Raw genomic sequence first — 16,080 nt, 5'->3', positions numbered from 1 at the left:
TTGGCTAGATCTGTGTGTTTGCAGGTGGAGAGCAATGAGAGCGAGCCTTGGGAATAGTAGAATAAGCCGATTGATTTAGTTAACTTTGTTAAAAAATGACCCACCAGCTGAGTATAGATAGCTTTCTGCCACTTAAACAGCCCTGCTGCAGGCAGTTAGACTGTAAAAATTGTGCCTTTATGGCTGTGGATTGGGTTTTTTGAGGCACTAATATGTTCTATCAGTAAAAGTTTTTCTTTAAGAATAAAAGCTGTCACATTATGATAGATTATAGTAATACTACTCAACTGCAAAATTTTTTTCAAAGATAACTGGTCACAGTGATTTCTGTGTCAAGGAATGACCTGACCTCAAATTTCACTATTATTGCAAAGAGCCCTATTTCTTTCCTGTGGGAGTCATAAAATGGCTCTAGGAAAATTCCAGTAGTGTCTGGAGCTCCTTGTTTTTTCCTGTTTTTGCAGTATTTGTAGCTGTTCACGTTTCGTTTCGTTATGGTACTCCTTCTTATTCTTGGAGATTATTGCCATCACCCAACCATTCTTTGTGTTTGACTGGAGCAGTGGAGGAGAGGAGAGTGGTATTTCTGTGGGAGTTTGCACAGCCTAGCAGAGCAACTTTGAACTAGCTCTCTGAGCACTGCCGTAGGTAGTGGCATGACCTCTGGCAAAAGCCCTTTGAGGAGTTCCCTCATTGCCTTCCTAGCAGCACCCAGCTGGCAGCCTGAAGCCAACTTGGATGTGTCTGCAAGACCTGTGGCCATATCTTTGTGGTGTAGACACTGACACCTTTCTTGTAAATGTGTTAATTGCTGCATTCAAAGGAGAATCGACACAAAGAAACTTGGTTATTACAGCTACGAAAATTAATTGAAAAGCACTGAAGCGGTCTGTGACTTTGATTATGACTGCTTCCTATAAAACCTTTAAGCAGATTAGATTGTAACAATTTGTTTAGGCATAGTGAAGGTCGAAATGCTTGGTTTGGCCCAGGTGGTTGGGGAACAATGCTGAAACATGGTAACTACAGGTAAAGTCCTGCTTGGTCAAAAGGGTCTCCAGTCAAGCATGCAAGATTTCTTTCATTGTTCTAAGACATGCGGGCCCTGGCAAAGTTCTCTAGCAGCTCTGCAAGCTAGGAGGATGGTGAGCTCATTAAAGAAAATAAGTATATCCCTAGAGGAATAGTCACAGCTTTCAGTGATTTTGAAGAGTGATGGAATTTCTTTCAATAAAATGGGTGGGCGGGGAGGGCTGCAATTTATTTCAGTGGTTATGATGTTTTCACTCCTGGATAAGGCAGCGGTGTAAAAGATGAAGGTATGTGAAGGTCAGCCAGTTGCAAGGATTCTGTTATGCCAGCGACTCATGTGAGTGTGGATGGGTCATTCAGAACCTATTTTCAAAACTGGGACCTTTATACTCCCATGTGAATAGGCTAAGGTCCGAGCAGGAATAGGTCTGTGTGAGCTAAAGTATTAAGACTGTCTTTGCTGTGCAGTTTTGGTGGCAAATGTGCCAGTCAGAGGTGAGTGAAGCTGGAATCTGACTACTGGCACTGCACCTGCACAAGTCTGGGAGTGGATCTTGGTATACTAATGAAATTATCTTTCCTAGTTATATGCAGTTTACCTGGCAGAGCTCAGGCTAAGCTGTAAATGCAATGATACAGTTAGACTATCAAGTTAGTCTACGCTTCTTTTGGGAGTGCTTTGCAGTTTTACTGTCCTTGTATGGACAGGACCAAGGGTTATTCAACCCACTTTTCTTTGTGGTCTTGATAGGCAGCAGCAAGGGCTGCATTCAAATGTAAAGGGGTCACTAATAAAATATCTGAATAAGTCCCACAAAACATCTCTGGTACTTAGTAAGTTCATTCTTCATACTTGCAAATGTAAATCAAATTTGTATTAGAGGGGAAAAGTAAAATACTTAGCAAGAAGTATTAAAAGGGGAACGTTTGACATGTAATTCCATAAATATAGCTAGTTAAGCCCTCTCCTCTGGTGGGACAACTAGGCTGGCTGCATGCTCCCTCCTTAAACCTGTCATGTCAAGCAATCAGCTCGTGGCTGGTACTGAGAAATCATCCTCTCTACCAAAAGCTGACGCAAGCTGCACATGATGTTGCCGTGTATTTCCTCTCCTGGCTCCCAGAAAGGGCTAAACCAGCCATCTCTAGCATGCTGAAGACTGCCAAACCCATTCTCTGACCTTTCAGCCTCTAAGAAAAATCCTAGTCCTTTGTTTCTTTTTCACAGCTATGCACAGCTCTCGTCTCTTCTGAGCTGTGATTTCTGCACTCCATAGGTAGAAGCGTTTGCTTTAAGTTCGGGTGACAACTTGTACCAGTCACATGCAGACAGAAGTAGCTGTCTGAGGCTTTCATATTGCAATGGCTTTTCTCTGCTTTATGGAAAGCCTGCTTTTTAATTTCATTCTGCAGAAATGCCCCAACAACAGAGTTATAAGCGTTCGAGACTCCGTTAGTCCCTCATTTTCCTCTCCTTCCCTCCACTAGTTTACAGTGGAGTAGCCTTCCCTGGCTGATTGCCCATCTCTGGAGTGATCTGAGAGGGGTTATCCAGGAATTTTGTTTCCCCTTGGGATCTCAGCCATCAGACTACAGAGCCTACAAGGGCTTTACTGACATAATTGCACCCCTAAAGTCCTTTCGTGGAGTTGCAGGCACTGTTGACAAAACAGATCTGAATCGTCTCTCTGAGCAGCAGGTTGGGCTGTCTGTGAGAAGGGAACTCTGGAGGAGTAATGCCTTTACATGCTGCTTTGGATGTGGTTACATGAATGTAGCTTTATCATATGGACCTGGGCCAAATGAAATTTCTCAGACATGTTTTTTGGGGAAATGCTGTATGGCTGTTCCAGCTGCCCTGAGAAGGGAAGTGTGGATCTTGGTGTAGTCACTTTAAGGTTGTAAAATGATGTTTTCAGAACTAAGAGTTCATAGAAGATGAATCTGAGAAATGAGACTTACATCCTTAAGAGCAGGTGCTACCTCTTCTCATCTCTTTCAAGTCTGTCTTCTGTGTAGGCATGATATTGCTAGGGCTCAAATGTGAGAAAGAGCATGGACTTAGGAGTCTTTTGCACCTGGCTGATAACACCAAATGTTGGAGGCTACAGTAGTCCCTCTGTGAGTACGAGGGCATCACTTTGAGCTTTTTGCCATTGACCAACATCTAGCTTCTAAATCCAATTTTTTGTTGTTGCAAAGGCTTTTTCTTTCCACCATGACATACCAGAAACTGAACTTGTTCCAGGCACATTATGGAAGGCATGCAAATGTTATTCAGAGCCTGCAGCTTTCTCTCCCTTTATCTGTTATTATTATCTACTTGGCAGCACAACAATACTCTTGTGTTACCCAGTATATTAATTGCACTACTTTAAGGATGCCTCCCAGGGAGAGCCTGTTCGTGCCTTCAACCCCTGACCTTATGCCTGAAAAGTTTTTTTGGATTCATTCCCCACACATAAAAGCTATTTCTGCTTCATCTCCAGTGACAATATATTCTGCAGCTGTATATTGAAGTGCTGAGCACTGTACAGAACAAGCTGGAGGATGCGTCCTTGATGAAGATCTGTCGTGCTTTATTATCTTCTATTCTTTCTAAACGGTCGAGGCTTCCAAGTTGGCTCAGGGCAGACAAGCCGGCCTCAGGCAAATGGGGAGTCAAAGTCCTTGTTGCCTAGTTCTCACTTTTAAAGAACTAGGTGTTTCTTAAGGCTACTGCCTCATAAATGATCCGTGCTAGGCAAAACTGTCTGCTGGAGAGTGGAGATGAGGGACTGACTGGAGCATCACATCCCTGTCTGATGCCACCCCTAGCTGGTAGCCCGAGGGGAGTTTTGCTATTACAGGGAGCAGTTGCAGAGTCCTGGCTGCTCACACCTCTGAGGAAAGCCTCCAGAGCCTCTCCTGTCACGTTCCCATGGGCTGCAGAAGCAGATGGGTGACCTTTTCTCACGCTGAAAATTAAGGGGATGATTGATTCACGGCGGTTTTAAGGTTCTCGAGCATCTTTCTAACTATAGCAATTAGAGTAAGGAACCATGACTCAGCTGACTTCTTTTCAAGACAGAGTGTGTCAGTTGGGTGCAAAACTTGACAGCACATTTGGCTGTGACAGCAGAGCCACGGGTCCTACCAGTCCTGTGCAGGGGCTCAGCAGACTCTGAATCCTGCCAAAACCCGGGGAGGTGGAAAGGAGGATTCACACTGGCTTTGGTAGGATCCAGACTCTAAAAACAGATGGGCACAGCAAGACTGAAGCCCATGAGAGGCAGTTCCCCAGAGCTGTGCTGAATAAACAGAGTCTGGGTGGTTTTCACTCTGGCTGCAGCGGCCGCTGTACCCCAGGAACTGCTCTGAGTTCAAAATGCTCTAATGTTACTTCGTTAAAGATACCGTGAGGATAAAAAAGTAAAGTCACGGTGAATCTTACGGTGAATCTTTTTGCTTTATCTGACAAAAATAAAATGCAGGAGCAGCTGGGCACTGTTGGATCCCTCATCTGTGCACCCTTTATAGCCTCCAGCGTGCAAGACCTCAGCCTCAACATAACACTTTGCTCACTTCTTGGACACTGTGCTGGCTTCTTGTTTCTTCTGGCTCCCCTTTGCTCTGGCTTTTAGTCATTCTTTTTTTCTTGCCTCTTTTCAGGTTTATAGTTCTTTAAGCTATTTTTGTGAGCCCTCCACTGACACTGGCAGGACTTTATATTCCTGGAAGAGACAGAAAAAGTCTGGGTAACCCCATCACACCAGAAAAGGTCTGGAATTAGTTTGAAAAGAATTATTTAGCAGGCCTGCTAGTCATAACTTGTGTCCAAGACTGACTACAAATCATGAAACATGTTTTCAGAAATGCACCTAACGTCAGAAGAGAGTGACCAGTTTGTTACTGAAAAGGTTGAAATTTTTCCAAATACCTTTGGCAATTCATTTCATCACTTTATGTAGGGGCTGGCCTCTTCTGATAATCAAAGATAAGAGTTATGTACACCCAAGAAGCAAGCAAGAATCTACCCCAGATAATTTTATTTAATTTCAGTGCTCTATGTCTTCTTCCTAAGTTTCACCTAGTCTTCCTGGGCTACATAACTATGAAAGCTAGGGGCATATATAGTTTCACTATTCCCACTGTTTACAGGATCACGTCTCAGATATTGTGCTAGTCTGTGTCATCACCGTTTGTTTGAGGTAAAAACAGTAGGAGTGTAACTTGAACAATGCTAAGGCACTGAATCCCCTCCAAGCATTCACATTCAACCAAACCAAGTGTCAACAAGAATGAAAAAAATCATGAGACAACAATGAAAAAAGTCATGATAGATGACTACAGCAAGCAATAAAGGTTAAAGGAAAGAAAAACTGCAACTTAATTGTTGGAGACAAGTTGCAGAAATCAAGAAGAGTGAAACAGAGCAAGTAATGCTGCATATGTTTGCTCTAGGACAGCCTATTGCGCAGAATAAATCTATTGGCCATGAGTTCAGCAGAGCCTCTGGCACTGATCAAGAGCTTCCACAAAGTGCTTAAGGTTTAATGCTGCTGGTCACTGAGGTGGAGGCATTTCTTACCTGGCAACCAGACGTTGCTGCTAAAAGGATCAGACTATCATTTGGGCTTTTAAACAGACAGACCATTTCAAGGACTCTTTTTATAGGAAAATATACATACACAGAAGACTAGTGCCTGCGTTCAAACTAAAGAACTGAGCATAAACATATTGTCTTTGGCACCTAATAAGAAAATATTTGGCATTTCTGGAGACGGGAGGTGACCCTTACCATTTTGTCTGATTGATTCACATGATCCTAAAAACCCAGTATCTGAAGTTTCTGTCAATTGTTACATCTTTTCATCTGGAATTTTAATAAGAAAATCCTTTGGCTCAGGTTTTCATGGATTGATTGCAGTCTCAAAGAGCAGTGAGGACTACTGCACCTTCCCAGTGCTTCAGGTGGAAAAAAAGTCTTCACAGGTGTCTTTGCAGGACACAGACTGCAAAGAATGTGGAAACGAGCCTTTTTGTTGACTGGTTGAGATAGGACCCAAAAGCTGCATCCTCTGCTTGTGGAAAAGGATGACATTAACATGGCTTCTACTGACTTGTCTGAAACACCGAGAGTGAGAACCCACCTGCACTCCCAAATTGATCTCTCAGGCTTATGTGTCTTTTCTAGAGATTTCTTCTGTACCTGCTCTGCATCTCTTGTCTATTCTTTACTTCACCACTTCAATCAAGATTTTCATCAGTTCTTTCCACAGGAAGGAGTTCCCCTTTGGTAAGGCAATGCTAAGGGTTGGGTGACTCAGTCGTGTGGAGAAGAGATGAAACACGTAATTAAAGAAATTGTAGTGTACAACTGACTGAAAAGTAGCAAGGTATCATGCTTCTTACTGTACATGATAGGTTTCTGCTGTGCAACAACTAATTTTTTGCATCATTTAAAAATCAAGACTTTCTTATGGAGCTCATAAATCAATTCTAAATATAATTTCTTAGTGACATGTGAAGAGGAAGAACATGAAACAGCATAACATGGAAGTAGCCATATTTCTCAAATTTACTTCATGAGTTAGTTAGAGAAATATATACAGATATATCACAGTGAGCCCAGGCCAAACGGTCTCAAAGCTCTATTTTTACCTCTGGCAAACAAATAAAATTAAAATCTCAATGCAGTGAGGGTGTGGGACATAGTTCAACTTCTCTGACTTGCATTGAGGTTAAGCAAACTCCTGAGTTCCTGCATCAGCAACTTCACATGATGCAAGCTCCATGAGAAAAAATTTGGGTCACTAGTTGTGCTGGAGGTAAAAGAGTTATAGAGGTAAAAGAAGGCTATAAAATGCAGATTTTGCTAGATACTGCTGGCATTGTCCCAGCCACTCCCTCTTAGCCTAGTGTTTTGGAAATTTGTAGCAAAATTTAAATGCTGTGCTTTTGAAAGAATCTGCTTTTCATATCAGTTTTCATCTGAGCAGGCTTGCAGTTGGCCATTCACTGGAATGGCATTAAACAAAGGCTTTTGTTTAGCAGCAGGCTGAGTGTACACAGCTGAAGAAGGTGGATTGAACTAGCCTGACTGACCCCTCTCGAAGCTCATGCAATCTTTTTTGCTGACAGGATGGTAGAGCAAGGGGGAGTTTGGGGTCAATGAAAAGTGGCTTGGCACCTTAACATCTTCACAATCATAGCTAATTCCTCAGCACGTGTCCAATCTGTAGCAAAAGTCACCCACAGGTCTCATGCAAACACGAAAACATTGCTTTCAGTGTGACTTTTGGGGTTAAGCATTGTGCTCAGGGGGTGCTTCTGATGGGAACAGAAATGCTGGGGATAGGACCTCTGGGTTTTGAGCAGAATTGGAAGAGGTGAAAGCCACTCACCTCATGACATCCTTTTCTCAAAATGTCTTTCTTTTTTTCAAAAGGTAGAAACTCATCAATCGCACTGCATGGAATTCCACCAGAATTTTCAGGGAAGAAACTACTCCTGTCCTTCAATAAAACAAAGCTTAAATTCAACACAAAGAAAGCAGAGAGCTCCATTCCCATATTTCTGTCCATCCTAAGGAGAGAGAACCCAAGAATATTGATGGCATGACATGTGCTCATAAATGTTGTTTTATGCATCAAAGTGCCCCTTCAGGCTTGCCTGCATGAACAGTGCTACCACATGAAAAGTTGCTACCTTCCTGATTCTTTCAAATGCCAGCAGGTGTATTTAGAAAGCTGAGAGAGATGTCAGAGCATTGGGTCAGGCTCTCTAGGGTGTTAAGGCACTTAGCTCACATCAGCCAGGATCTAAATTCACAAAGAGCTGTAGGGTCCTATACCCGATTCTCCTATACCCAACTGTCCAGCTGCTTCCCAAGGTTTCCTAGGTCCTGGTGTTGCTGAATTGCTGGTCTGCTTTTTTGCCTGGACCCCAGTGCTGCTCTCAAGCTGAACACCCTCCTGCTAGCTGATCTGCAGAAAGTCTTCCCCTATCTCAGACCTTCCCCAAATGCACACAAAAGGCACCCAGCAAGAGACTTCTGAGGGTTGTTATGTGTGCTTGTGCCTCCACCTGGCTATCCAGGGGTAAGGGGTTTTGTTGGTGGTAGAAATTACTTGTGAAGTCACCTGTTGTTTTGGATGGAAGACCCGAGTCTGTGGGTGACTTGATACAAGAGTCAGAGTAGCCAGTGGTGAAGCAGACTATGTCTGTGTCTAAATAGGCCAGTTAACCTCCAGATTTCAGCTTGTTCATGTCTTCCCCATCCAGATTTGGACAGAAGGATTTGGATTTGTCTGCATCTGCTGATGCATGACCAAGCAGAGACAGCCAGGACATGCCCAGAGCTATTCTTTGGCCTCAGTGTATGAAACCACCTTCACAGAGAAGATTGTGGGAATGGCTGAAATTTGAGACCCAGCAGATACTGGGACCTTGTGGGGAGAGATGTTTAATTGTTTATTAGACTGGGTTATTTTTACGTGCTTCATGTCTTCAGAGCACAGCTCAAATTGCATACAACCACAACTTCATAGGACGTGTGAGGAAGTAGAGATGGATTTCCAAGAGAGAGAAAAGGAGGGACATTCCTATGACTAGAAACGCCACAGTTCAGACTATTTCTCATCCTAGACAGTACCTGATATTCAGGAACCAAGGCTGCCACAGGTTAGGTAAGACACACTCCCATTACCTCCTTTGTGATCTGAGCAGTCAGAGACCAGAGCTCTCTGGCTTTAAGTTGGGTCAGGACATTGTCTTTAGGTCCATAAACACAAACAGGCAAATTATAGCAATGGAAAGGAAGACATCCTGACACTGGGGTTTTGGATGGAGAGAAGGAGAGACCCAAGACTTGTTACAAGAAATCAAACTGGAGAGCACAGTTGTGACCCTAAGCAGGAGCCACGGAGCACGCACAGAGGCAGGGCTGTGCTGTAAGAAGGTAAGCAGGGGTAGGAGGTGGAGTGCTGACACATTTGCCTACTCAGCTTTCTGCAAAAGCTCCCAAGATGTGCAGCACAGCTTTCTGACGTAGCTGAGCTGTGTCCAGGCCTTGCTGAATGGGACAGTGCATTTTTTCCTCCCTCTTCCTACTGCTTCTCTGGCCCCATGGTAAGCCTGTTCAAGCAGATAGAAGGAAGAAACATACTTTTTCCCCCTAAATCTTGTCAGTTTTGAGTTGGGTCCGTAACTCTGACCCGCTCTTTGTGGGGTCGAGTTGAGCACCACTCTGAGGGTCAGGGAGAAAAGGCAGAAAAAGTTGAGCAGGACCAAGACTATGCTGTTCAGCAACACCTACCTGTTAGGTTGGCTAAACTGCAATGTGACTTGGGGTCCCAGAGGACTGGGGTCCCAGCAATAGCTGCTCTAGAAAAAGCTTTTCTTCTCTGCGAAGTTGCAGCCTCCTGCCTTTGGTTGTTATCCATGAAGGTGCCTGAGCAGAGGTTAGTTCACAAGGACTGTCCAAGACAAGATCAGTGACAGTTTTTGCATCTCCACAATCCCTTCACTCACAGAGGTGGCACGGTTTGTAATGAAGGGTATTGTATTTGACTAAACGAAAGACAGCTGTAATAACCCAACTCTTATTGGAGCACGGGAACCCTACAGCATGCCTGAACTTGCAGAAAACTGAGCAACAAGCCAAGAAATACCTATACTAGGAGTAACAGATTGATGAGTAGGCTCCTTGTCTGTCGGTATGTGTACATATGCATATGTTAATGTGTGACTCAGAGGAGAAAACGCCCTGCAGAAAAATATTACTTCACACAATGTGGCTGGAAGTTCAGCATAGATAGTTCCTAGCGTTGTGGTTTTGTTGGTCTGGTACAAGCGGCATATTACTGTCCTGGATGCAGCAAGAAAGGTGATGTCAGTAAACCTTTGCTGACATTTAGGCTTTAGGTTCTGGGATTTTATCTCAGTGGAAATACCTGGTGCTAAATCACTTTACAGGTCTTTTTTAAAAGTATGTGAAAGTTGGTGAAAGGCATGAAGAAGAAAGGAAGTTGTTTGGGGGATGATATGTTATATTTTTACAGCTTTCACGTGAAATGTTCTTCATTTCTTTCTCTCCCACCCCTTGGGTCTTTCCTCAGGGAACCTCCTGGATGACTTCCTTTTACAGTGCAATGAAGGACCTATGCATGATTGCTTTTGGTGACATGGAGAACTAACATTTAGTAAATTGTTCGGAACTGCAGCAGTAAGTGCAGTGCAGACCTGAGGGACAGGTCTGTCTGCAGGTCTGGATGTCTTCTGTTGCCTGAGTCATGCATCTCGATACACTGCTCCCGGTTGGACCTCATCTTACAGAGCTTGCATCCCTCAGGCCAGTGCTGAGGTCCTGGGAAGACAGCGGAGATTCTTCCTTTGCAGCTGTCTCCTGCTTTGAGTTGCAGGTTCCTCCTGGGTGGTTCTGCTTAGAACAGGAGGTCTCAGTTAATGCCCTCCACAGGTCCCTTCCAAAACACCATTTATCTGCTTCTACAGCTCCCAAATTTCTTTTGCATCTTTCTGGGATTACATTGAGCCTGTGGGTCTCTGTCATGGCTGCCCCTTAGCACAAAGGTTCCTGCACTGCTGGGTGCAGTAGGATTAGTTTCACCTGAGCCATCTCCGGGCAAGCCTGACGCCCTGCTGAACGGAGCTCCCGGGGTGTAGGAAGGGCTGCTCCTCTCCTACCACCTCCTGTGTTGTTGTGAGATCTGTCTCACAGCGGGCACGTTGCTGTTGAGTAAAGTGTTTGTAGGAATCAAAATCTGCTTTGAGAAGCCTACTTTCATGATAAATCAGCTAGTATCTTCCAAGACTGTAACTAAGACTATGTCTAACACTCCAACTGAAGAAACGGGAGCTCAAGGATAGGATTCAATTAGCAGATGTCTGCTCAGATTGTTACGGATATTTAGTTGGTTTCTGTGTCCTTCCACCAGTGTGATCTAGTCAGGATGAAGGTCATGCCAGGTCGCTGCGGACTGTGAGGGACAGTAGCCACAGTGCTGTCTGTCTGCTGTATCTAAATGCAGAAAGCAAGCCAGCAAATGTCTTGTACTTTGCCACTCCATCATAACCTCCTTGTGGCTCTCTTTATTTTTCACTCCCTCCAAGTCTTCTTATTTTTCTCCGTCCAAGGGCTCCATTGGATACACCATTCCTCCCTAACCCCTTTTCAAAGAGTTTCTGTGTTACAGCTCTCTAGCTTCTCCCACCGTTAGGCTTTGGGTAGAAAGCTTCCATCACATAGGCCAGGGCCCCGATCCTGTCTGTGCCACAAGATGTCACTGATGTCAGCGTGTCATTGTAATTGGTTGCCCTGTCCAAGGTATGAATTTTTTAGCTTATGAAATACCTTACAGCACCCATTTCTAGATACGACAAGGAGTGGAGACTGCGACAAATAGCATTGCCATTAGAAGGTTTTATTACAAAGAACAGTAAAATATGAGATGTTAATCTGAAAAACCCTTTCTTTCTAAATAGAGTCAAAAACTGCATAAAAGTTGCCTTCCTGTGACTAGAATTCTGATACCTTTAAATGATGCAGTTCAGTCACTGAAAAAGGTGGGGATCAAAGTAATTTCTTCAGAATCTTCCTTCAGGATAAATGGAAAGACCAAAACAAATAAAATCTACAGAAGCAGCAGCAGCAGCAGATTATTCTCCTAATCTTGGATTTTTTTTAAGAGGAATCTGTGGCCAAGAGTACACTTTTCAGGAGTTTACCTTTAGACAAAGCTCTCACTGGAATATATGTCATGAGTTTCCAAAAAGCTGGATGGTCATGGTTTACAATTGCACAGTATCTCCCTTGTTAGGAAAAGCACTTTATCTGGAGTTTCTGATCCACCCTGACCCAAGCTCTTTTGAAGTGTGGGCCAGAATGGGTCATTGCCCTCCCAGAAACAACCAAGTCTCTTAGCCTCTTCTTCCTCTGCAAATGCTTGCCTGATACCTTCTGAACCATTACCTCTTCTGGCACATATCTGATTTCAGCTGGAAGGTGGGGAGCAGGGTGTTGTGTATTCTGCAAGGGCATATTCATCTGGAAAGAAGAAAGAAAGTCAGAGTGAGAAATCATTCTGACCCCAATCCACGTGCGCCTGTGATTAACACATTATGAACCAGATTTTGTGGTAGTCTTCCAGTTGTGAAGGCACCCAGTTGCAGGGGTGCACAGTCCTCTGCCGTGTTTGTGAGGACACATCATTGCTGTGACCACGCAAGCTGTGGATCAGGTGGCAGAACATGCACTCCAGAGTCAATTCTCTGGATACTGCTGCTTATCTGCTAGGATGCAGTTCCCAAAGGTTGTGCCAAGTTTGAGAAAAGCACAGGGGAACCTCAGCCGCAGTTTTGATGACGTAAGTTCCACAACTGGGTAATGTCTGATGCAGTTGTAGTTCCTTGAGGCCAGATCGAGAACGGTGGTCAAGCACTTAATTCTCTAGTTAGGTGCTTAAACTCCTCTTGAGTTCAGTGGGACTGTCATTCCTACAGAAGTATTTAAATTCCACTAAGGAAGAGTTCTTTGACTGGCAGCCTTCTATGGCAATACAAAGCAAAAATAGGAGATAACCCGGATCAGGGAAGTCAGAAACACTGCTGCCTTTGAGTTATTGATTTTAACCATCATGTTCAAACTGCGGAAAGAAAGCGGAACCACACTTCTTTCTGTATGTAGCTTGTAAGAAAGCAACTCCTGACGTATCACTTTCTAATCTTCTTCGTGTTGAAATGAAGAAAGAAATGGAAAGACAGGGGTACAGAAACTGTCTATGCTCTGCCAATCCTTTGCAGTCTGGTAATGAAAAGCAGCAGAACTCCTAGCTTGCTCTCCACTTGTCTCTCCTGAGAAAAAAAGGCAGCAAATGCAGAAAAGTGAAGAGAAGCTTGCACAGAAAGTGCAAGGGAAAATCTGCTGTCTGCACCTTGTAAATGCTGAGATCAGTCCTTTGATTTCCCAGGTTTTGCTCTGGCCTAGTGAGGTCACCTACCTGTTTCGTAGTAATCGTAGATATGTACTGGCACTGGTTTGATATCTGAGACTGGCAAGCTTTGCTCCACACTGAAAGAGAAGTTGATATCCTTCCGGGAGACCTGGAAATGGCAAGACAAGAAAATGCATCAGACTTTCTTTTCATATGTACCCCTGAGGCTAAGGTTGAACAGCTGCTTTTCTGGGTCAGACTGGGTGACAAAGTGCCATTCTACAGCTCTCTCCAGACTGTAAACTTGATGTCAAATCAGATAATTATTTAAAAGCTGTTGCTAAATATGTTTTGTTGCTAATATTGTGTGCCATTTTCTTTCTTCCTCTTCGTATTTTCATTGACAACTACCCCAACCTTTCCGTGGTTTCTGTGGCTTTCAGCACATCACCATTCATCCTGCCATTGAAAGTTGCTGTTAGTTTGTTTCCTTGCCTTTTCCCAGCTAAAATCACCGTCAGTACCCCTACGGCTCTTCTCCCCGCTTTTCTCTCATTAATCACTTCAAACCCAAGATGTCTATCCTTCCCTGTGCTTCTGTTCCTCATTCCACACTCTTGCAGGCAAAAGTCCCAAACTTTCCTCCTTCCTCAGCTTCCTCACCTTCTCAAGCTTTCTCTTGCATGCCTGGGACTGTGCCCCTGCTCACTTCTCCCTTAGTCCTTGTTTTCATCTTGCTGACCTCTTTCTAGGAATGGAGCTATGGATAGGGGCTCTGGAGAACTTTCTGCATCACTGGTGCCCTGCTGGGTAAACTTTTCACGTCTCAACATCTCAGCTTCTCTGTGAATTCAGAATACTGACTCCAATCTTCCTTATTAGATCCTTGGAGACCAACTAATAAAAATTACTGTTTGAGAGGTAGATATCATTACTATTTCTTTTTGCTTCCTCTCTCCTTCCCTTCTTGGTATTTTAAGATCCCGTGTGTTTTGATTTTTATCTTTCTCCTCTCTTATTCCCTTTATTAATGTAATTGATATGGGAGGACTATTCTTTTCATACAGAAATCTCTCTAAAAGGGAGGAGATGATACTGACTCCCTGTAAAGCACTGTCAGATCAACTGATGAGTAGCATCACTTAGAGGCTGAGCAATATTATGTAGACTGGGAACTGTTGCAATACGGAATGCAACTTAGCTATGTTTGTGAAATGCTATTTAATCATACAGCATTCTTCACAATGCATATCTCTTCACTGTAGACTACAATTACTGTGTATATATAATTGATGTTGGACTAAGTGGAGTCCCTTTACGTCTTTAAAACATGTGTATTGCTAATCTGCTATTAATGAGATTTTTCTTTTATCTGGGAGCCTGTTTTAAACTTCCAATTCAACAAAACCAAAAAGAAAACTCACAAATTTACCTTTTGAAGGTAGAAGAGGATGTGGTTGTTCTTGATGTCTACACGATCCACAACGGAATTCTGGTACTGAACCTTTAAATAAGGCAAATGATGGCAGTGTTAACACAGGAGACTTGCCAAGGAGACTTACAAATGACGATTCGACAGCAAAATCCGTTTACAGGGGCTGCCGCTGCTCCTCTTGTGCCACCCCTCCATCTCGTGGCCAAAATAAGAAATACACGTTAAGTTCATAACCTGACGAGGGCAAACCAGTCACTATGATAATAAGCAGTTTTACGAGTCAGCTTTGGCGTGTGTGACTTTTATCATTAATTTAAGACTGCTCTCGTTTCGTTGAGAATTTACAATTACACAACCATTTCTGCAGCTCAGGCTGACTTACTTGCTAGTCCATTGCGTATTTTAAAAACCCAAAAGTTTAAAAAGTGTTTAGAAAAGCATATGAGGAAAATTATTTTACTATAAAAACACACAAACCCGAAATATTCCAAATGTTAAAGACCAGCTATTTTTTCCCAAGTACATATAAAGAGTAGGGTTCCAAACAGTGTAACATCTCAATGGAAAAATCTTCCAAAGAAAAGTTATGAATTTCATACAGTTCTAGGCAAAAAAAGAAAAGTTATTAATTTCATACAGTTCTAGGCAAAAAAGAAATTCAGAGTGGAACGCTGAATGATTATAAATGCACCAAGTTATGAGCAGGCTCTACAATGAATTGCATTCTTCTTTTTATTTACTTGAAGATTGCAGTCCATGGCCTGAAGATAATGCATCCCTTGCAGAACCTAAATTGCACTAGGAACTGCAATGAGGTGCTTGTCAGTGCTCTCCCCAGCATTGTCATCATCATGACCAAATTTCTGGATAGTAAAGGAAGAGCAATACACACTTGGTTTGTTAAACCGTGGTGTAGAGGAAGGAATAACCATGTCAAAGGGATAACGCTGCAAAATGTCCATTTGAGCACTTTAACTGCGGCAGAAGTATTCCTTACATAGATTCTGTTAGGTTCTGTGATTAAAGACTCGTACACACAAACACGAAGGAGCGCAGGGAAACGCCAGCAACTTGAGCAGAGCCACTGCAGCACTTAAGGGGAGTACTGCCTGCAGGGGCACAGGGCTGAGTACGGGATGCTGGCACTCAAGAAAGTGTTGTTACAGGATGGTTAGGGGAAAAATCAGAAGTAACGAAGGATAAAGTCCAGCTGGGAGAAAAAAGGGTGGAAAATGGGATAAAAGGGGCTGTTTGCACATAAACAGGTTGGTGGGCAGCACACTTGTCTGGCCGTACCCTGCACTTGGTCACCACAGTCTCTCCTGCCTTCTTATTAAACTCCGTTCCTGACTGTTCTCCTGGGTGAGGGGCTCTCTGTTCTGTGTGCACGTGTGTGTACGGAGTGCCAGCCACTGAAGAGGGGACCACAGATCACAGGAACGTGTATCTATCTGGCACGCTAGCATCTTGAGACACCAGACTTCGGGCTTGCTGTGTGGGGCTGTGTATGTCAGTGTGTGGCTGCTCGTGACTATAAAGCTGGACTAGTAGCCAGCTGCTGAAGCAGGCATAAGTCTGGGCCAAATATTGAAGATACCAGAGGATCTGAGTCAGCTACCGGTGGGACCATGAGGTCCGAGCTTCTTACTGGAGAGACCGTAAGGTCTTGGGGACAGATAC

General features: G+C 43.6%; 1 protein-coding gene across 1 annotated transcript in view; it reads right to left on the bottom strand.

Moving 5' to 3' along the window:
• Nucleotides 1-11,500: 11,500 nt before the first annotated feature.
• Nucleotides 11,501-16,080, bottom strand: part of LOC126048081 (ovostatin-like) — an 84,648-nt gene continuing 80,068 nt past the window's right edge. Inside the window, exons 35-37 of the mRNA XM_049822571.1 lie at nt 14,398-14,469; nt 13,032-13,134; nt 11,501-12,079 (exon numbers count right to left, since the gene is read on the bottom strand). Of these exons, the coding sequence (XP_049678528.1) occupies nt 12,027-12,079; nt 13,032-13,134; nt 14,398-14,469 (228 nt within the window). The 3' untranslated portion in view covers nt 11,501-12,026. The remainder of the gene's footprint in view (nt 12,080-13,031; nt 13,135-14,397; nt 14,470-16,080) is intronic.

The sequence above is a fragment of the Accipiter gentilis genome, chromosome 18 (assembly GCF_929443795.1).
Source record: "Accipiter gentilis chromosome 18, bAccGen1.1, whole genome shotgun sequence".
Classification (NCBI taxonomy): Eukaryota; Metazoa; Chordata; class Aves; order Accipitriformes; family Accipitridae; genus Astur; species Astur gentilis.
The sequence above is the reverse complement of the archived record's forward strand: the minus strand, read 5'-3'. Positions and strand labels throughout refer to the sequence as shown.